At 41.9% G+C, this 23,411-nt stretch overlaps 1 protein-coding gene across 8 annotated transcripts in view; it reads left to right on the top strand.

The window, feature by feature from the left end:
- The first annotated feature begins 9,550 nt into the window (after positions 1 to 9,550).
- Slc35a3 (solute carrier family 35 (UDP-N-acetylglucosamine (UDP-GlcNAc) transporter), member 3) overlaps positions 9,551 to 23,411 on the top strand; it is a 43,240-nt gene continuing 29,379 nt past the window's right edge. For 2 of the 8 annotated variants that reach the window (NM_144902.4, NM_001362374.1), the window contains exon 1: positions 9,979 to 10,176. Coding sequence is in view for 1 of the 8 variants with exons in the window: in XM_006501425.4 (XP_006501488.1) it covers positions 10,559 to 10,576 (18 nt within the window). In the remaining 7 variants the exon portion in view is untranslated. Of the gene's footprint in view, positions 10,577 to 23,411 lie in introns of all 8 variants that reach the window. The other 6 variants (XR_001783689.2, XM_006501425.4, XM_006501426.4 and 3 more) reach the window with 5 other exon arrangements.

Below are 23,411 nucleotides of genomic sequence, written 5' to 3'. Positions count from 1 at the left end.
CCAAATTTTTTTTTTCTTCTTTCTCAAGACATGGTTTCAGCCTAGAGAGATGGCTCAGTGGTTAAGAACACTGACTGCTCTTCCAGAGGTCCTGAGTTCAATTCCCAGCAACCACATGGTGGCTCACAGCCATCTGTAATGGGATCTGATGCCCTCTACTGGGGTGTCTGAAGATAGCTACAGTGTATTCATATACATAAAATAAATACATCTTAAGAAACAAAAAAAATTTTTGATCTTAGCCATTCTGACTGGTGTGAGGTGGAATCTCAGGGTTGTTTTGATTTGCATTTCCCTGATGATTAAGGATGTGACAGCAGATGCTGGCGTGGATGTGGAGAAAGAGGAACACTCCTCCATTGTTGGTGGGATTGCAGGCTTGTACAACCACTCTGGAAATCAGTCTGGCCGTTCCTCAGAAAATTGGACATAGTACTACCGGAGGATCCAGCAATACCTCTCCTGGGCATATATCCAGAAGATGCCCCAACTGGTAAGAAGGACACATGCTCCACTATGTTCATAGTAGCCTTATTTATAATAGCCAGAAGCTGGAAAGAACCCAGATGCCCCTCAACAGAGGAATGGATACAGAAAATGTGGTACATCTACACAATGGAGTACTACTCAGCTATTAAAAAGAATGAATTTGCCGGGCGTGGTGGCGCACGCCTTTAATCCCAGCACTTGGGAGGCAGAGGCAGGCGGATTTCTGAGTTCGAGGCCAGCCTGGTCTACAAAGTGAGGTCCAGGACAGCCAGGGCTATACAGAGAAACCCTGTCTCGAAAAACCAAAAAAAAAAAAAAAAAAAAAAAAAGAATGAATTTATGAAATTCCTAGGCAAATGGATGGACCTGGAGGGCATCATCCTGAGTGAGGTAACACATTCACAAAGGAACTCACACAATATGTACTCACTGATAAGTGGATATTAGCCCAAAACCTAGGATACCCAAGATATAAGATACAATTTGCTAAACACATGAAACTCAAGAAGAATGAAGACTGAAGTGTGGACACTATGCCCCTCCTTAGAATTGGGAACAAAACACCCATGGAAGGAGTTACAAAGACAAAGTTTGGAGCTGAGATGAAAGGATGGACCATGTAGAGACTGCCATATCCAGGGATCCACCCCATAATCAGCATCCAAACGCTGACACCATTGCATACACTAGCAAGATTTTATCGAAAGGACCCAGATGTAGCTGTCTCTTGTGAGATTATGCCGGGGCCTAGCAAACACAGAAGTGGATGCTCACAGTCAGCTAATGGATGGATCACAGGGCTCCCAATGGAGGAGCTAGAGAAAGTACCCAAGGAGCTAAAGGGATCTGCAACCCTATAGGTGAAACAACATTATGAACTAACCAGTACCCGGAGCTCTTGACTCTAGCTGCATATGTATCAAAAGATGGCCTAGTCGGCCATCACTGGAAAGAGAGGACCATTGGACACGCAAACTTTATATGCACCAGTACAGGGGAACACCAGGGCCAAAAAGGGGGAGTGGGTGGGTAGGGGAGTGGGGGTGGGTGGGTATGGGGGACTTTTGGTATAGCATTGGAAATGTAAATGAGCTAAATACCTAATAAAAAATGGAAAAAAAAAAGGAAAAAAAAAAAGAAACAAAAAAAAGACATGGTTTCTCATAGCTCAGGTTGGCCTCAAACTAAGAATGTAGCTAAGGGTGACTTTGAGCTCCTAATCTTCAACTGTCTTATACCCAACTCAAATTAGAATTTCTGATAATAAATTTAGTATAAGTATATCCCAAATATTGTATAACCAAACAATTATTATTTTTTGAATTCAAAAGACCACAGGACCCAAACAGCCAGCAACCACCTGGCGCGCGCAGCCTTTCTGAGCAAAGGAACAAGTAAGAAACAAATTCATTTCAAAATGCTAACGGAGACAACTCAGAAACTGAAGGCTCGCAAGACTACAAATTCTTCATTGATATGCAAGTGACCTAACTAAAATGTGTTTAAAGAAAAACCCACGGACCAGAAGACAATAGTGCAGCTCTTCCTTCCTTCCTTCCTTCCTTCCTTCCTTCCTTCCTTTCTTTCTTTCTTTCTTTCTTTCTTTCTTTCTTTCTTTCTTTCTTTCTTTCTTTCTTTCTTTCTTTCTTTCTTTCATGTTATGGATGGTTGTGAGCCACCATGTGGTTGCTGGGATTTGAACTCATGACCTCCAGAAGAGAGTCAGTGTTCTTAAGAACTGAGCCATCTCACCAACCCACCCCTAGATATTCTTAAACTGGTTTCTTGTTAGCATTTGTGTCTTCAGGGGTATAAAATTTTGCTCTTCAGATCACATGATAGGGGGCTGGAGAGATGTCTCAGTGGTTAAGAGCACTGGCTGTTCTTTAAGAGGTCCTGAGTGCTGTTCTCAGCACCCACAGAGCAGCTCACAACTGTATGTAATTCCAGTTCCAGAAAATATGATCCCCCTCTTCTGGTAAGAAAAATACAGAGAGACAGACAGACAGACAGACAGGCCCACAGACAGAGACAGAGGCAGACAGAGATTAGATGATAATGAAACCAAAGCTCCTGGCACAGTGAACCAAACTGCTGCTTCTCTGTCTTCATTCGTGCTCTTTGCATTATTCACTATGAAGACTCTTTATTCTGTGCTCATTTCTCTTCTGTCCTATTTTGAACTTTGTTGCATGTAGTTTCTACTACCCAGCTTTTAGCTCTGGGCAGACTGTGCTGCCAGCCCCTGCCCAGGTTCCTTTGGATCCGCAGATGAAAGACACACACACACACACACACACACACACACACACACACACACACAGAGAGAGAGAGAGAGAGAGAGAGAGAGAGAGAGAGAGAGAGGGAGAGGGGGGGCTTTTCTAAGCTTTCCTGGGCTAGCATACCCTTCTCTTTACTGCTTTACTCAATACCTCTGAACCCACCCTAACTTAGTTATGCTTCTAATCTCCCTCCTGCTACCTCAGGCTCAATGGGGGAACTGGCCAATGGCCACTCTACCTGAGATCTCTCATGGCTGGTGGCCCTACGTATCTTCCTTTGAAGCATCTTGAATCCCTTTCCTCCTCTTGGGTCTCCTCCTATCCTGCCGTCAGGAACCTGGAAGCCCCACCTCTTCCATCAAGACATTGGCTGATAGTATCTTTATTGATCAATCAAGAACCAATTGGAGAACAGGACCTTCAGTGTTTACCTGGAGATTCCCGATGAAGCATCAGAACCACCCCTACATTTCACCTTTTCTGTGCAATAAAAACAAAAACAAAAACCTTCTCTCAGACATGAATTGAACAAAATCATAGCAATCATTATATGCCCCTCTATCCTTAAAAACAAATCAAATTTTATGTATCCTTATGTTTTGATTATTTGCTCATAGGAAACAGACTGCCTCTACCATCTGACTCTCTGCCTCAGAGCAGCCATCCTGTCTCTTTGCACAGTAGGTGCTCCCAGCATCTCAGCTAATTTCTCTGAGGTAGCTAGAATCCTTTTAAAAGGGCCTTGGGTAAATCTCCACAGGTGGCTGTGTTCCTTTGTTCCAGTTTCCAGAGCTGGAGCCATGTGATTCGGCTCCAGCTCTGTTGAGAAACCAGTTTTCCCTCCTATTAAACTATATCATTGTGTGTGTGTAATCTGAGAATTTCTTAAATTAATAGTGGACTCTCACCTTCCACATTGTGTGCTATCTGTCTGCCCAGCTCATTGGCAACTAGCATCTTTATTGATTGATCAAGAACCAATTGGGGAACAGGACCTTCAGGGTTCATGTGCAGATTCCTGATTAGAATCACCCCTACAACTTCTATCATCGAGCCATCATCATCTTAGCTTAAGTGTCTCCTGCAAGGTGTTTTGACAAATAGTTTGAACTGTGTGAAGTCTCTTTTCTTCACTAGGCTGACCCCAGGCTTCATTATTTTCCTTCTCCCAGTTTGAGATTCTCATGGAAATTGCAATACCTTGGGGACCATTGTTTGAGGAGTCTGATAGGTAAAGGGGGGGACACAGGTATTTCCTTAGAATATTGTCGTTCCTACCAAGATGGTGTGGGATTACAGGTGTGCCTTATTGTGCCTGGAATATGATTTTATGTGTTAGGCACTTTGCTAAGATGCTGGAAATCTAATAAATAATTAGGATAGTACTGAACTCAAGAGAAGTGTTGAGGAATAAAGAACCAAATCACAGTAAAAAGGAACTGAAGTTATATAGATATATAACAGGATGATTTGAGATGCTAACCAGGATGAAATGAAAAGGGATTTAGGCCCTTAGGAGAAAGAGCCAAATAGGATGATGATATCTGAGTTGAGTGGGAGGTCAATTATACAAACAATGGCTGAATAGAAAGGCATTCTAACATTAGAGAAGGAACAAGGAGAGGGATGGTATTGGTCAAACACATTCTGTATACACAAAGCAACTACGTATTGTACCATAAATTCTGAGGCCAGGAAAAGCCATTGACAAGTATTACTTTTTTTTTTTTTAATTAGAAAGAAAGAAATGTTCCCAATTAACAGAATCAGGAATGAACACAAAACCATTACAACAGGCACAAAAGAAATTCAGGATATTATAAGGGACTACTTTAAAAACATGTACTCCATTGTCTTAATTATGGTTTTATTACTGTGAAGAGACACAATGACCAAGGCAACTCTTTTAAGGGACAACATTTAATTGGGGCTGGCTTACAGTTTCAGAAGTTCAGCCCATTATCATCATGACAGGAAGCATGGAAGCATTCATGCAGGCATGCTGCTGGAGAAGGAGCTGAGAATTCTGCATCTTGATCCGACTATAGCCAGGAGGGACTGTTTGCCTTACACTTGGCCGTGACTGATAATATATATTGCCTCAAAGCCCTGTTTCCACAGTGACACACTTCCTCTAACAAGGCCACATGTCTTCTAGTAAGGCCATACCTCTAATAGTGCCACTTACCATGGGCCAAGCATATTATTACCACCACATTCCACTCCCTGGTTCCCATAGGCTTGTTCAAACATATGATCCCATGGGGGGGCCATACCTAGCCACAGCATACTGCAAAATACATTTAGTCCAGCTTCAAAAGTCTCATAGTCTACCACAGTGTCAACATGGTTTAAAAGCCCAAAATTCAAAGTTTCTTCTGAGATTCATGCAATCTCTTAACTATAATCCCCTATAAAATTAAAATAAAAAACCAGATCGTATGCTTTCAATAAACCATAGCACAGGATATACATTATCATTCCAAAATGTCATGGTCAGCAAATGCTGGAAGCAAGACCAAAAAATAGCTGGGCAAACTCCAAACTCTGCATCTCCATGTCTGATGTCCAACTTTTTTCAGCTTTGTTTGATGCAACACATTTCTTTCTCCTGCACTGGTTCCACTTCCTGTTAGCAGCTATCCTTGGCAGATATCCCAAGGTTCTGGCATCTTTAATATTTTGGGATCTTCAAGGCAACTTTAATTTCACAGATTCTTGTTCCAATGTCTAGGATCCATACATGATCTTTAGGGCTCCTTCAAAGGGCTTGAGTCACTTCTCCAGCTCTGCCCTGTGTAGCACTCTAGGCTCTGGTTGACTCCATTCAATTGCTGCTGCTATTCATCTCATGGTACTTGCACCTTTAATATGCTGGTGTCTTCTGCTGTAACTAGACTTCACCAATAGCCTCTCAATTCTTCATGGTGCCAAGCATGACCCCTTCAATCCTGGGGCCATCAACTGCAACTAAAGCTGTACCTTCACAAATGGGCTTTTCTGGCCTCTTACAATGCCAAGCCTTAGCTTCTCTCTATGACCCTTTCATGCCTTCAAAACCAGCACCATCTGGGTGACACATTACCAAGTCTGGCTGTCAGTGAGAAGTCTATCTTTAGAATATAGCTTCTTTGTACTCTCAGAAAACACTTCCCAGAAAATTTCACCTCAGTGATACTGTTTTCTTTTTTGTTTGTTTGTTTGTTTGTTTGTTTGTTTTTTTCGAGACAGGGTTTCTCTGTGTAGCCCTGGCTGTCCTGGAACTCACTTTGTAGACCAGGCTGGCCTCAACTCAGAAATCTGCCTGCCTCTGCCTCCCAAGTGCTGGGATTAAAGGCGTGCGCCACCACCACCCGGCACTGTTTTCTTTTAATCACTGTTAATTTCTTAGCTCCTACTAAATAGCATCAACTGCCCCTGTAACTCCTATTCTTGATTCTAAAGCTAGAGCCACATGGCTGAAGCTGCTAAGATTTCCTGCTTCCTGGGGCTGAAACATGCCCCCCCGCCCCCATTCTATTACATTATCACCAGCTTTCTGTTTTCCAACTCCTTTAGTGCCTAAGCTCAGCTGTCTTAGAACTTGCTCTGTAGACTGATCCTTAACTCAAGAGATCTGCATGGCTCTGTCTCTTGAGTTCTGGGACTAGAGGCCTGTACTACCATGCCTGGACTTAAGCTTTTCTTTACCTGGAACTTGCTCTGTACCAGGCTGGCCTTGAACTCAGAGATCTGTTAGCTTCTGTCTCCTGGGATTAAAGGCCTGTACCACAATACCTGGTTCTAAGTTTTTCATGGCCACTATGCCTCAAGAAGCCTGTGTCTTTCAGCCTCAAGTTCTGGATCACACATATGCCTTCCATTTATGGATTGCAGCTCATGCCAGATTAAAAGCCCAGGTGAAAACAATAACCAGGTCATAATGATGCCTAACACGATATAACTATTTCATGTTCAACTACAAAAGCATAAACAATAAGCTAAGCTGGGTGGGATCTTGCCCCAAGGTTACCCACTCCCTTAATTCCATCTAATAACCTTGAACACAGGATTTAGCTACATTCCACTCTTTAAACCATACTTTCTTTTCATTTTTCCTTTCTAAGCTTTCTACACTTGATCAAAATGTTCTTCATGAGAGTAAACCAGAGGACAAAGTCTATGCTGGACTTTTTGGAGACTTCCTTTGTCAGTGTAATTAATCTGAAATATCTTCACCTTAGCCTCAGGCAGACTCTTCGGACAAAAGCAAAACATAGCCACATTCTTCATCAAAACATCAAAAAACAATCTCCGGGCAACATACTAAAATCCCTAGAGCAAGGGCTGCACAGGTGAAGGAAACCTCGGCACCCACGTCTTTCACATCCCTATTAGAGTGGTCCAGTAAGCCCCACTTAAAGCATTTTACTGCTTGTCAAATCCAAAGTCCCAAAATCCACATTCCTCCAAACAAAAACATAGGCCTGTCACTGCAAAACCACCGTCCCTGGTACCAACTTTTGTCTTAGTTACGATTTTATTGCTGTGAAGAGACACAATGACCAAGGCAACTCTTTTAAGGGACAATATTTAAGGGCTGGTTTAGTCTCAGAGGTTCTATCTACTATCATCATGGCAGGAAGCACGGCAGTGTCCAGGAAGACCTGGTGCTGGAGAAGGAGCAGGGAGCTCTGTATCTTGATCCAGTTTCAGACAGGGGGGAATGTCTGTCTTACACTAGGTGTAGCTTGAGAGTATATATTACCTTAAAGCCCACCCCCATCATTCCACCTCTATTTTTTTTTAAATCACTTTAAAATTTCCTAAAGAGTAAGAGGAAAAAAAATCTTCCTTTTTTCTAACCTATGTATTTGTGACACTGAGCATAGTGGTATCTACCTGTGATTCCAGCAGTCAAGAGGTTAAGGCCAGGGTGAACCATACATTTATAACCAATCTGGGCTAGATAGCAAGATTCAGGGCAGACTGGACTATATAAGGAGACCTCGTCTTTAAAACCAAATTAAACAACAGAAAAGAACTTATGTCCATTTCATATTTTTCCTGCTTATATATTTTAAATGTTCCCTTTCCTTTACAATCATACATTTATGGAGTATCGACTGTTTTCTGGGTATCAGTATACACATACACCAAAGATACACACACACACACACACACACACACACAAACAATTCACAATAGTGCCAAGGTGTAATTAGCATGTACAAGGATATTAAGTGTTTCGTTTTATTTAAAAAAAAGAGAGAGAAAAAAAGAGCCAAGATATGTTTGTAGAGCCAGGAATAGTAAGGTGTGGGAGGGGTGCCTTGGTGGGCTCATGCTGAGGCATCCCCTCCCCACACCCTCCAAAGACCAGCCATACGACAGATATGGTATAGAATTGAGTTTATTTATAGAGACATGGGAAGGGGAGTTGAGTAGAGACAGAGAGAGGGGGAGGAAGAGAGGAGGAGGGGGAGGGGAAGAGGAGGGAGAGGAGAGAGGAGAGGAGAGGCTGGCTAGGAACAGAAGAGAGTGGGGGGAGGAGGAAGGGGAGAGCAGAGAAAGGGATCAGAGAGAGAAAAAGGCAGAAAGAGTAAGAGAGTGAGGAGGGACTAGCCAGGTCTACCTGGAGATAGTCAGGTTGGGCAGAGCTTAGAAGGAATGCCAACAGAGTTTCTTTTTTAAAAAATGGAGAAAGGGTTCAGTGGGAAGTATATGAGGTACAAAGGCCTAGGGTCAATTGGCAATAATTGGGGGGGGGGGGGTTGGTAGGGAGGAAAAAGGGGATAGAAAGCAGATTTGAGTGCTCTAGCTTTTGATCCTAGCTAGCACAGAGAGGCTGAGACAGGATGGTTGCTAAGAGATCGAGACCTTCAATGCCAGCCTGGAGCCATCCTGAGCTACAATGTGAGACCCCGTCAAAAAAAAAAAAAAAGTAAGAAGTATAAGAAGTATTGTATTTGTTACTTTCTTTTTGCCTGAGAAAGCCACTTAGAGGGAGGACTTATTAGTCCTCCCTGAAACATCATCGTTTCAGATGTTTTGGTTCATGGTGACTAGGTTTCATTGCCTCTGGGTCTCTGGTTGGAACTTATGTACTGGGGCAGTTATTTACCAAAAAAAGCATACAGGCTGCAAAGAGAGCTAGAGGAAAGGCTAGGTTAAGACACACCCTCAGCGACCCACTTCTTCCAAATAGGCTTGTGCCACCATTTACACCATCTCCTAATAATACCTTCAAAGATTTAATACATCAGTGGCTTAGGTCAGAGGTTCACTATCCATTCACTTCCCCCAACATCAAAGTCCATTAGCTGGCAACCAAACCTTTACCACATGATGAATCTTTGGGGGACGTTTTAGGTTCGGACCCTAGCAAATATCAAGATCTAATCCACATTCCATCCCCCAGAAGTTTTCTGAAGGTCGGATTACACAAACATTTAAGCGAGGCATCATGTGCTAACAGTCATTTAATTTTATTTTTCTCCGTTGTTTTCTAACGATGCTTCCCTAATGGATGGTTTTAATCATTTGCCACGCAAAGAAGCGTAAGCTTAATTCTAGGAGCATTGTTTTAACAGGGAAGGGATAAATCTGCTGTATCCGATGATCAATCCGGACCCAGAATATTACATTTCAGCCTGTCCACAGCCAGCAATGGCTACAGTGGTTGGGAACTTTTGGAAATACATTAGCAGACTGAAACGTAATATGCATGAGATTCTTGCAGACAGGAAGAGGTAAATTGCTCTCTTTCTCTCTTCACCTTTCCCCTGGTTAGTGACACTAAGCCCATTCTGCGTTCCTGACACTCTTCCAGGTCTCCCAGGGTGGGGGACAGGGATCATTCCTAACCGAACCAGCTGGCTCCTAGACTAAGGTTGGTAACCTGCACCAGGTATAATCTTGTTTTCAACTCACTGGTGGTCATTTTCAGGAGCCAAGATCCGCCTCCCGGTTCTCATCAGAGTTCTTTGATCCAAAGGACTTTGTCCCCTTCCTTAAGTGACAGATCATCCCGCCACTTTCTGCCGCAGGACTGTGGGGAGAGAGACACCTTCCTATCAAACTCTCCGGCGACCGTGAGACTGTCACGGGAGCTGCGCGAGGAGCAGCCGCGGTTGGGGTCGCCTCAGGGACGCGTCCCGCAAGCGCGAAGCTGGGGCCCCCGGAGCCGAACAGGGAACGGCGTTTGCCGGGGCCGAGGCGGAAGCCGGATCCTTTGGCGGACCGGACCGCGGGAACCCGGAAACGCCTGGGCCTCACCGAAGCGGTCCGGGCCACAGAGCCGGCGGGAGCCGGCGGTGCTGCGGGTCAGCGGACGCGGCGGAGCCGACGGGCTCGGCAGCCTGGGTCTCCCGGCGTCGCGGAGCCCGGGGCTCCAGTGCGGGCAGCTGGCCGAGCCGCACGGCGGGTGAGCGGAGGGCGCTGGGGGAAGCTGGCGGGACGCCGAGGCCGGGCTGGGAGGGCGCGGGGCGGTTGAGGCCACCGGGACCACAGCGGACGGCTGCAGCCCTAGTTTATGAGGAGTAGATGAATGGGCGCCTTGTACCTCCGGCCTGGACGTGCCGAAACGTTCTGGGTGGAGGAGGAAAAGGTCGGGAGGGGAGGGGTGTGGCAGGCAGTGTGCCTGCAAGCTCCAGACTGGCGGGCCAAGTGCCTTGGGGGCCAGGCTGGCGGCCTGTCCTTCCGCGGTCATTTCGGGAGCTCCGGCTCAGCCTGTGACCCCGGGCTAGGGACGAGTCTGCTCGGTGAGAAAGGACGGTGTAGTCAAGAAGCTGCAGGGACTTGGAGAGATGGAAAGGGTGCCCGTGGTAAGTCTAGACCGAAGGCGATGGGTGTCCATCAGTGTGTGTGGCGAGAGTTTGCAGGGGTTCTAAGTATTGAAGAGTGGGGAGCTTAGTGAACATTTTATTTAAGCTAACTCAAGTTTCTGCTAGTTCAGATTAATTAAGGGATATTAAACGAAGTAATGGGTTTTAACTGTAGCAAGGCACTTATAGGAGTGTGCCCTTTATTATATCCTATTAAACGCAATATTTGAAGATGGCACCTGAGTTGAGTCTTTGTAGACACTTATTTTGGTAGTTACAGGTAATGTTTGGTTGTTTCTCACGTCTTCATTCCGTTGCTACTAACTCAAGTTGCTTGCTTTCAAATGAATGACTCCTACGTTTATGCGTCTGACTAACTTCCCTCCCTTTAAATTTTTTCCTACCGCATCTGCCCTTATTTTCTGGTCACTTTCAGGTGCACCATACCAATAGCTTCCAAAACGGAACTTGCAGCTTTAAGTCTTTCTGCCTTGGAACTACGCCTGACCTGATAGCACACGCATGAGCAGGGCCCCCTCTCTTCTCTGTCTCACTATCTCCTGGTTCTCTTCATCCACCCACACACCCCCACTCCTGCCCCCTCTTCACTGTGTGTGGCTGTGCTGGGCAGTGAACCCCGTGGGAATTGACGGAGCACTCTGTCACTGAGCTGTAATTTTAGTTCTTTGCAATCGCTTTTTGAAGCTGGAGATTTAATGCCACTCTCTGACAGTTCTCTCAGAAATACTCAGCGACAATTTACTTAGTTAGTGGTTCTAGGGATGGAACATAGGTCATACTGAAGGCTAGGTAAGTGCTTAGCTACTGTGGAGTATCCATAACCAAGAATAGATTTTAAATAATTTAGGTAGCCATTAAAAACCCTTCAAAATGTAAACCACTCCATGATACAAGTTAATGTAATCCTTTCATTCTTTTTTAAAAATAGTTTTATTTCTAAGCTAGACATTCTTTTTAAAAAAGTAACTTTACCCAACATATTGAAATGTTTTTAAGATAACCATAGGATTTTTTATTTATATATTTTTAATTTTTATTGGATGCTTTATTTACATTTTAAATGTTATCGCTTTTCCTGGTTTCCTCTCTGGAAACTCCCTATCCCTTCTCCCCCTCCCCCTGCTTCTGTGAGGGTGCTTCCCCACCCTCCTTCCCACTCCTGGCATTTCCCCTACACTGGGGCATCAAGCCTTTACAGGACCAAGGGCCTCTCCTCCCATTGATGCGGGACAAGACCATCCTCTGCTACATATGCAGCTGAAGCCATGAGTCCCTCCATGTGTACTCTTTGGATGGTGGTTTAGCCCCTGGGAGCTCTGGGGGTTGGGGTTCTGGTTGGTTGATACTGTTGTTCTTCCTATGAGGTTGCAAATCCCTCAGTTACTTCAGTCCTTTCTCAAATTCCTCCATTAGGGACCCGTGCTCAGTCCAGTGGTTGGCTGAGAGCATATGCCTCTGTATTTGTCAGGCTCTGGCAGAGCCTCTCAGCTATATCAGGCTCCTGTCAGCAAGTACTTCTTGGTATCTACCATAGTGTCTGAGTTTGGTGTCTGTATATGGGATGGAGCCCCAGGTGGGGCAGTCTCTGAATGACCTTTCCTTCAGTCTCGGTTCTACACTTTGTCTCCGTATTTCTCCCATGAGTAATTTGTTCCCCTTCTAAGGACTGAAGCATCCACAATTTGGTCTTCCTTCTTCTTGAGCTCCATGTGGTCTGTGAATTGTATCTTGGGTATTCTGAGCTTTTGGCTAACATCCACTTATCAGTGAGTGCACATCATGTGTGTTCTTTTATGACTGGGTTACCTTACTCAAAATGATAATTTCTAGTTCCATCCATTTGCCTAAGAATTTCATGAACTCAATGTTTTTAATAGCTAAGTAGTACTCCATTGTGTAAATGTACCACATTTTCCGTATCCATTCCTCTGTTGAAGGACATCTAGTTTCTTTCCAGCTTCTGGATGTTATAAATAAGGCTGCTATGAACATAGTGGAGCATGTGTCCTTGTTATATGTTGGAGAATTTTCTGTGTATATGCCCAGGAGTGGTATAGCTAGGTACTCAGGTAGTACTATGTACAGTTTTCTGAGGAACCTCCAGACTGATTTCCAAAGTGGTTATACCAACTTGAAATCCCACCAGTAATGGAGGAGTGTTCTTCTTTCTCTACATCCTTGCCAGCATCTGCTGTCACCTGAGTTTTTATTCTTAGACATTCTGACTGGTGTGAGGTAGAATTTCAGGGTTGTTTTGATTTGCATTTCCCTGATGATTAAGGATGCTGAACATTTTTTCAGGTGCTTCTCAGTCATTCGGTATTCCTCAGGTGAGAATTCTTTGTTTAGCTCTGTATTCCATTTTTAATAGGGTTATTTGGTTTTATGGAGTCTAACTTCTTGAGTTCTTTGTATATATTGAATATTAGCCCTCTATCGGATGTAGGATTGGTAAAGACATTTTCCCAATCTGTTGGTTGCCATTTTATCCTATTGACAGTGTCCTTTGCCTTACAGTAGGTTTGCAATTTTATGAGGTCCCATTTGTAGACTCTTGTTCTTAGAGCATAAGTCATTGGTGTTCTGTTCAGGAAAATTTCGCCTGTTCCTGTGTGTTTGAGGCTTTTCCCACTTCCTCTTCTATTAGTTTCAGTGTATCTGGTTTTATGTGGAGGTCCTTGATCCACTTGGACTTGAGCTTTGTACAGGGAGATAAGAATGGATCAATTTGCATTCTTCTACATGTTGGCCACCAGTTGAACTAGCATCATTTGTTGAAAATTATGTCTTTTTTCCACTGGATGGTTTTAGCTTCTTTGTCAAAGATCAAGTGACTATAGGTGTGTGGGTTTATTTCTGGGTCTTCAGTTCTATTCCATTGATCTGCATGTCTGTCTCTGTACCAATACCATACAATTTTTATCACTATTGTTCTGTAATACATCTTGAGGTCAGGGATGGTGATTACCTGAGAATATTGTTATTATATAATAATATTATTGTTGAGAATAGTTTTCGATATTCTGGGTGTTTTGTTACTCCAAATGAGTTTGCAAATTGCTCTTTCTAACTCTATGAAGAATTGAGTTGGAATTTTGATGGGGATTGCATTGAATCTGTAGATTGCTTTCTGTGAGATGGCCATTTTTACTATATTAATCCTGCCAATCCATGAGCATAGGAGATCTTTCCATCTTCTGAGATCTTCTCCAATTTCTTTCTTCAGAGACTTGAAGTTCTTGTCATATAGATCTTTCACTTGCTTTATTAGAGTCACACCAAGGTATTTTATATAGGGTTTCACATCATAGTCCTCCAGGCTGACCTGGAACTTAATAAGTAGTCCAGGATAGCCTCTAACTTGTGGCACTTTTCCATTGGACCTTAATTATTTCTGAAGTAGGACAATTATCATTGGTTCCATTTAGATGACTTTTGACGATGACACAGGTCATGTGATTTTCGCTTTATCCTACATCACTGAGTTTGAGATGGATGTATGCACTCAAGCACGTGCCTTTTAAGGGTTAATACCTGCCTAGGCGCACACCTTGAATCCTGGCACTTGGGAGGTGGAGACAGGTGGATTTCAGCCTGGTCTACAAAGTGAGTTCCAGGACAGAGAAACCCTGTCTCACCCTCCCCAACACCCCCTCCCAAGGAAGTTAATATCCCAAATGAATGTGCACAGGCGATAGACTCAATGGAAAGGATTTCTCTGTTAAAAGCTGCATTTTATGATTCAGTAATAGAACTAACTAGGATTATGATTATAATTCAGTAACTAGGTGCTTTTTTTCTTGAAAAATTTTGAGTTTCTATTTGATGTTAAGTAATTTTTTTCAAAAGTTCAGAATAATATGAATAGTTGCTTAATATTAGATTTCAGTTTTAAAAACAGCAAGTGTATGTTAAGGCTATTCAACTTAATTGTCTCCATTAATGAAAGAGTTAACACTGTGATATATATATATGTGTGTGTGTGTATTCTTTCTTTTCTTTCTTTTTTTGTTTTTGTTTTTTGTTGTTGCTGTTTTGAGACTTGTTGGAAATGGGTGTAGGGTTATATCTCCATTAGGACTACAGGTTTGTGTCATTATGCCTGGTATGTTATATATGTGCACTAAACTTTATTTTAATTTTTTTTTTTTTTCGAGACAGGGTTTCTCTCTATAGCCCTGGCTGTCCTGGAACTCACTTTGTAGACCAGGCTGGCCTTGAACTCAGAAATCCGCCTGCCTCTGCCTCCCGAGTGCTGGGATTCAAGGTGTGCACCACCATGCCCGGCTTATTTTAATTTTTAAAGAATCTTTTTTTAAAGCATATTTTCTACGTGTTTTGCCTGCCTGCATGTATGTATACCATGTGCATACTGTGTTCTCAGGTCTGAAGAAGGTTCTGGATTCTTAGGAACTGGAGTTACAGATGGTTGTACGTACACCGCCAATGCTAGGAATTGAACTCTAGTCCTCTTCAAGAGCAACCATTGCTCTTAAGCCCCAGCCATCTTTCCAGTCCTGTTAGATAGTTTAAAAAATGTGGTGTTGTTGGTATTTAAGGCAGTGACTTTTGAAGCTAGACCAGTATCAGCTTCTCTAGTTTTCTGTCCAGAACTGTTCATCATCTACATTGAAGATACAGTCAAATGAAGCCAAACTAAACCAACAGCAACAACAATAACAACAGGAAGAGTAAGGTATGGAACTGTACCCTAAGTTAGGCAACATTGTGGAAATTAGAGTTCAAGTAGAAGCTTTAGGTTACATCAGATAAAACGCCTAGAAAGCACTTCATTTCACAAAGAAAGATTCATGCATGACTTCATACTGCTTCACCTCCCCCTTAAAAGTTAGGTAAGATACACTTTCAGGACCCAGTAAGCTGGCTCAGTGGGTATTTTTATTTTATGTGTATGGGTGTTTTGTATTTACATCTGCACTATTTGTATGCAGAGGCCAGGAAAGGGCAACAGATCCCCTGGAACTGTAGTTAGTATTATTTTATTTTATTTCATTTCATTTTTTAGTATTTTATGTGGCTGAGTGTTTTGCTAGCATGTATGCCTGTGCAGCACAAAGAGGGCATTGGATCTCTTGGAACTAGAGGTACTGACAGACTTGAGTTGTGGGTCTAGTAATTGAACTTGGGTCCCTGCAAGAGCAGCCAGTGTCTTAGTCATTGAGCTCCAGTCCCAGTATCTTAAACTGCAGAAGAAGTGATACCTTCTTTTCAAATTAAGTCATATTTAAATGAGAAAATCTGTATGTAACAATTAGCAAGAAACCTGACACCATAGGTGCTCAAGGTTCTTACTTCATTTATGAAGTTTTAGTTTTTAGAAAATGTTAAGTGAGGACCAGTTTTGTCCCTTGTCTGTCTTCTATGTACAGAAAGATTTGTCCAAAGGTATACCACCCTGAACCCTGAAAGCTCTAGAGCCCCTGAGAAAGACTTAATTCACAAAGAGATCATTCTTTCTGGAGGATTTAAATGGTAAGGATTTTAATTTATTGTCAAGCCTTTTGTAACTCCAACAGAGCAAGCGCCTAATCTGACAGGTGCTGCTGGTGAGGCAATACAGGGGAATACAACACTGAAAAGAAGAAAATCTCTACCATGTTGCCTAACCTAGGATACTCCACAGTCACTTATCTTAATCCTGGTTTGGTTGGTTGGTTGGTTGGTTTGCTTTGCTTCCCTTGAGATGGTATCTTCTATGTGACTGGTAAACAGTTTTGGACTAGCAACTAGAGAAACTGATTAACATCTTCAAAAGTCATTGGCCATAATGTGCTCTTACAAAGATAAGCATAGAGTGTAGGAGGAGGGTAAGTTGCTAGAAGGCTGCAGGATACTTTAGTGGAAGCACACATACCTAGCATGCAGCAAGTCCCAGAGCTACCAAGGGAAACACTCCTTTCTCTGCATGTGGATGTACATATCTTCCAGGACTCAGAATACTATCCTCTCTTAGTGAAGGCTCCTGAGCCTTCCAGGACACTTTTTTTTTTTTTTTTAAGAGAGACAAATATTTGTTCAAAAAAATACAAGAAACAATGGATGGTTTGAGTTGGGATGTAGTTTATGACCGGAAATTTAGCTTAAGGCCAGATTATGAAGGGCTGTGTATCCTCCATTTGGTAAAGGTGTCAGTTGAATTTTACAGACAAGGAAAGAATGTGATTAAATGTATATTTTCTTAAGATACCTGCTGTATGGAGGGTAAGTTAGGGTGTGAAGAGTCTGAGCCTGTTCATATATATCAGCTAGCAGGGAGTGTGATGAAGGATTTGGATAAGCATAATTAATGTAATTTATAGTTTACGGAATTTAAGCACATTCAGAAGTCTAAACTTCTGAGACTGGAAGAGTATCTATGTTGTGGGGGAGGTTATGTATGTCTTTGAATCTATTTTCTTCATCTAAAGTACATTTTTGTTTTATTGAGGTATATTAACAAATAGAAATTGCATATACAAGGTATATATTGTAATGATTTTATGTATATTGGATAGTTTCCTTTATATTGTACATGGTTATCATTTGTATGCATTGGAGGAGTGCTACTCTTGAGAGTGATTCTCAGTAAATTTCAAAGAAAAGATGTAAGCAGAGAAGTGTGTTTTCTGTCGATTCCAAGGCTTCTCTGTCTGGGAAGACCTTGTTAAATCCCTAGCATGGCAGAAGGGTGCACATATACTGGGTGGGTGGGCAAGAGATCCAGGGACGGGAGTGATCCTCAGCCCTGACAACCCTTCAGCTAAGCCGCCTTCAGCTGTCTTCTCATCCCTTAGATAGCACAACTAAATTGTGGGCTCTCTCAATGGCACTTGGATAAAGACTTACTGATTTGGCTGGAAAGAAGGCTTAATGCTTAAGAGCACTTGCTGATTTTGCAGAGGATTCCCTTGGTTGCCACACCCACATAGCAGCTCAAAACTGTCTGTAACTTGAGCTACAGGGGGTTAGAGGGATCTGACCCTCTTCTGACCTCCACACTTCTACACTTACAGGGTGCATTGGCATAATTCAACTATACACATAAATAAAATAAAGTAAAATAAAATAAGATTTTACTCAAAACAAAACAACCCCTTCATTGCTGCACCTGAACGTCACACCCTGTTTACTGCCCTCTGTCTGAGGATTCTATCTCCCTCACAGTAAGGGGGAACCAGGCACATTTCAGCTGGCGTTGTTAATGCAACCACCGAGCCATCCAGCTGGGAAGTAGATGCTAAGGAGCTCACCCTTGTTTTAGAATTTGTAAACTGTCCCCAAGTGCATCGCCTGGGGAAGTAGGGGACAATTGCGACTGTAGTACTGAACTTTTACCTGTCTTTTTCCCCCACTTCTTTGAGACAGGGCTTCTCTGTGTAGCCCTGACTACCTGTGAGTCCTAGAACTCACTTTGTAGACCAGGCTGGCCTCAAACTCAGACAGAGTTTCTGTTGGGATTAATGCATGTGTCACGGCTGCCTGGCAGTTTTTCCTTTTTTTATGTGAAAATCAATACAATTTTATATTACTGCAGCAAAGAAGAGAGCTCTGTGTATAGCCTGCCACCTAACGGAAGTTCATCCAGTCACTGACTGGCCAAATCCATCTTTGGACTCTGAACTGTGGAAAGCATGTCGCCACTGCATACCGGTCACATTGGTCCTGTAGAGCAGCTCTGTCCCTGGGTCTGGGAGTAAAGATGGTATTGAAGGGCACTCCTGGTGGCAGGGCTGTGCTTGAGGCAGAGGCACACAGATCTCTCCGCTCTTTTTTGAGTTGGTGTCTCATTATGAAGCTGTGGGAGGCCTGAAATTAGCTACATAGACCTGGCTGGTCTTGAACTTGAGGTGATCCTCCTGTCTCCTAAATCTGCTGGGATATCGGTATGCACTTGGGTTATCTTAATATTCTTTATTTTTGTTGTTCTTCCCTCCCTTCCTCCTTCCCTCCCTCCCTCCCTCCCTCTCTCCCTCTCTCTCCCCCCCCCCCTCCTGCCTTGAAATGTTTGAATATATCCACCTTGCTGAAGACTAAGGCCCATATAGAAATATATGGTTTAGATTGTTTTGGTTTTTACTGTGTAACCAATGCTAATGACAGTGTTGACCATACTAAGTGTGACTTGCATATCTGATGGCTTATTACACTCTGGACAACTGAGTCTTGTATATACGTACATACATACACACACACACACACACATATATATATGTGTGTGTGTGTGTGTGTGTATGTTTTTCGAGACAGGGTTTCTCTGTATATCCCTGGCTGTCCTGGAACTCACTTTGTAGACCAGGCTGGCCTCGAACTCAGAAATCTGCCTGCCTCTGCCTCCCAAGTGCTGGGATTAAAGGCGTGCGCCACCATGCCTGGCTCTTGTATATATTTTTAATTTCTTGTCTCCTTAGTTATGAATTTTTCATAGTGGTCGGTTTCTTGCTACTGTTTGGCTTTTATATTATGTTCTGATCTTTGGAGAATGTCTTCAACTCTTGCCATTAGTGGTGGGAAATGACCACAGGAGGGAATGACAGTATAGCATAGTACAGGGCAGGAAATGGGTGAGTGCTTTTTACTGCTGTGTGACTGCACAAGGCAGGGTAAAGCTTCTCTTATTGGGGCCATATCATTGTTTTTCCTATCACTAAATACTGAGCAAATCTTACCTGCAAATTGGCATAAAGTAGATTTTATATTTGTAGAGCTGAAGAAATATTTGAGCATTTGATTTTGCTTGATTGTAATAATGGAAAGTCTGTAGTCCATGAAAGAACAGTTAAAAATTGACAGAGCTGTAACTTATACCAGTGATGGCATCTTGTTTAAACAGACATGGAACACCTTGAGGAAGTAAGGGCAATGAGAAACAGTGAAAGGTGTTTAACTTGGAATAGACTAGGAACATGTAGGCACCAAAGTGTTGGCTGAAGATGTGGCTTAGTGGAGGAGTTCTTGACTAGAATGTGCAAGGCCTTAGTAAATCACTGGAAATAAGTCTGTGGCTATATGGATTTTCAGACTTGTCTATAAGGGCCTATCTATAAAGATGAATATACATGATTAGTGTATGGTATTTTTTGGTTTTGTTTTAGGCTAGGGTGTCTCTTATGTAGTCCTGGGCATCTTGAAACTTGCTATGTAGAATAAGCTGTCTTTAAACACACAGACATCCTACCACCTCTGGCTCCTGTGTGCTGGGATTAAAGGCATGCATCATTATGTCTGGCAGTGTATGGTATTTTGAGTATTTCCGAAATTAATACATATGTGTAATTCAACTAACATCTAATCACAGTAATCCTCATTAATTTGGGGGAAGGTGGTCATCAGTAATAATGTACAGTAATGATGTATATGCATTATGGCATGCATGTGTGTATGTGCACATATGTGTGTGCTTGCAATGCTGGGAATTAAACCCACAGCTTATTATTATTTAACCTTGAGATAACAGAATTGCTTGTCAAATCTTTATAAAACAGGATCTTTGGATCCTAAAGGAACCACTTTAATGAAAATGAAGGACATAATTACCATATAAATATATTTAAATTGTAGGTTCTGCTATATTTATAGGAGGTTTATTTTATTTTATTTTATTTTTTCTTTGAGACAGGGTTTCTCTGTTTAGCCCTGGGTGTCCTGGAGCTCACTCTGTAGATCAGGCTGGCCTTGAACCCAGAGATCCACCTGCCTCTGCCTCCCAAGTACTGGGATTAAAGGTGTGCGCCACCACTGCCTGGCCTGGAGTTGTTGTTGTTTTGGCTTTTTGAGACTGTCTCTGTAGCCATGACTGGCCTGAAGCTGGCTATGTAGCTAAGTAGATCAGGCTAGCTTTGAACTCAGAGAGATGTGCTTGCCTGCCTCTAGAGGGCTGGGATCAAAGGCATGTACCATCATGCCTGGCCTCCTGTATAAACCCAGGGCCTCACATAAACATAGTAGGCAGGCACTCTATCGCTCAGCTATGTCTCTAGCCCTCTGTTTTGTCTTGCGGTTTCTTTTTTCTGAAGATTATTAAATAATTACTGAGAATCTGTTGGAATTTGAAACGAGCATAATAATTTTTTGTCTGCTGTTAAAAATGTAAAAGTAAATTCTGATAATAAATCTCGATGAATGGAATATAGATCAATTATTTTTTTGCGTTACGTTTTCCCTTGAAGAAATTTAAAAATAATAAACTCGACTTTAAAAATATTAAATGCACTCAGCAATTCAGATGAAATATGGCAATTAGTAAACAAGTGCAAAATTTATTGATGAGGGCTGGAGTGTAATTCAGTGATAAGAATTTGCCTAGCATGTGTCAAGACCTGACTTTGATCCTCAGTACATAGAAAAGGGAAAGGGAAGGGTCTATAAGACAGCCTAACCAAACCTAGGATCAATTCCTAGCCATAGGACATAAAGGACTTCATGAGGTAGGAACTACATGATTGCTATTTACATCAGTGTAGTTTAAAAGCAAGAGACCAAAGCACTAATAAGCCCCTTATTGAAAATGTGTACACAGATGTGTGTGTGTGTGTGTGTTTGGTAGTGGAAAAACAAAATTGAGAAAGTACATGCTGGCTTAGAAACGTATTTGTTTATTTATTGAGATGGAGTCTAACTATGTAGCCCTGGGTGCCCTGGAACTCTTATATAAACCAGTGTTCTTGAATTTGTGGTGATTTCCTACAGCTGACCACCAAGTGCTGGGATCACATGCATGCACCACCTTGTCTGGCCAGAAACTGACCTTTAAGTTTTTATTTACTAATAAATTGGAACATTGTTGTTAAAATAGATGTATTAATGGTCTTGGTAACACAGAATAAGCACACAGCTGACTTCCTTGAACATATTTGAAATCACTCTTTGATATTTTGGGGGATTGCTGACAACTTTCTGTATAGAGAGAAGAGAAGGCAGTTAGTATCCCAGCATTTTACAGTATTGTGTACTGTGAGCCAGGAAAGATGTTTAACTAAATGAGCTGGTATTTCTAATATCTAATTATGTGATCTTGAAAGTTTTCAGACTTTATTATTCACCATTTATTCATTTTTAAAATGAAAAGCAATTAACTTAGTTTCTAAAACACGATTGACTTCTAAAATGCTGTTGTGTTATTTCCCACTTCCCAAAAGTTAGCAGTTCTAGTAGGTGTAGCCCATGTGGTTTTAAATTTTGTTTCTCTTAGGTTTGTGACACCAGACATCTTTACTGGTTCATTTGTCTTTATTATTGGTAAAGTATCTTTTGCCTATTTTTAATTTTTTTGTCTTCTATGTTCAATATTAAAAAAATTCTCTTTATATAAGTTACATAATCTATATTCTGGATACAACCCCAGTATTTATTTATATATATGTATGTATATGCATATACTTTATATATCTGTATGTATATAAACACAAACACACATATACATATCTTATGTGTGTATATACATTTATACACATATATAAATAAACATTTTCTTCACTTTTAACATGAAGAAGTTTTTAGATGTTTTCCTAAAATATGAACCACCACTAATACTCTTGTTATATTTCACATTAGGACTTTCTTTGCTATGAAGGGTTTACAGAAGTGAGGCAGATGTTTAATAAAGAAGTCGATATGTTTGCTCCTGTGAGGTGTGGGAAAGAAGTATATGCTTAACTTTTGTCTCTGAAATTCAAATAAAATGCTTCCAATAATATCTCTAGTGATTTATGTATGTGTATTTAATGGCAAATATGTGTTTTTCATCATTAAAATTTTTATCCTTATAATGTGGCATTGTTCATGTTTGGAACATATTTAGATGTAGGTAGGGATTGCCAAATTTCCTAAATAACATTTTTGTCTTCAGGAATTGTTTTTTTTCAGGCCTGGAGAGGTGACTCAGTGGTTAAGAGCTGCTCTTGAAAGGACCTGGGCTCAGGCAGCCACATGGCTGCTTACAACAGTTCATAATTCTGGTTCCAGAGGATACAGTGCTGTCTTCTGGCCTCTACAGGCACTGTACTAACATGGCACACAGATATACATGCAGGGAAAACACCCAGACACAAAATACTAAAAAACTAACGACAACTATTTGCAAAAGACCTGGGTTCAGGTCCTAGTTCACACATGCTGGCTCACAGCCAACCTAACTGCAGTTGCAAGGGATTTCATACCCTTTTCTTACTTCCATGGACAGCAGAAACACACATGGTGCACATACATACATATATGTATGCAAAACACTCATGCACATAAAATAAATATAAATATTATTTTTTTTAAGAGTAGGTTTCTGTCTGGCATGGTGGCACATGACTTTAATCCCAGCACTCTAGAGTCAAATCTCTGTTGAATTCAAGTCAGCCTGCTGTACTTATCAAGTTCCAGGCTAGCCAGGGCTCAGGAAAAAAAAAAGACAAGGGGTCTCTGTAAACATTCTACTTAGCCTAATGGAGGGCTAATGATTGCTGAATCTGCTTGATCATGTACTATTTTGGTAGTTAGTAGTTATGAGGTGCTCATTTACCTAGGACTCTAAATAGCTTGGCTGGGGGAGTTGGAAAGGAATGTTCTAGAAAGATTCACACAGATTTAGAGAAGTTGAGTGGAGATGAGAGTCATGGAAAAGAGTTCAGCAGAGACCATGGGAACAGAATATGTCTGGCGTTAATCCAAAGATCCTCTCGCCTGAGCTAAGGCTACAGGAGCCCCTGGTGGAGAATGCTGTCATTTAGTGTGGCCTTTACTTTTAAAGTAGGCTTAATTGAAGTTTAATTTACTAACAATAAGATGTGCCTACTTTAACTGCAGTCCTGTGGTTTTTGATAAGTCA

The sequence above is a fragment of the Mus musculus genome, chromosome 3 (assembly GCF_000001635.26).
Source record: "Mus musculus strain C57BL/6J chromosome 3, GRCm38.p6 C57BL/6J".
Classification (NCBI taxonomy): domain Eukaryota; kingdom Metazoa; phylum Chordata; class Mammalia; order Rodentia; family Muridae; genus Mus; species Mus musculus.
Note: the sequence above shows the minus strand (reverse complement) of the source record. Positions and strands in the feature narration are given on the sequence as shown.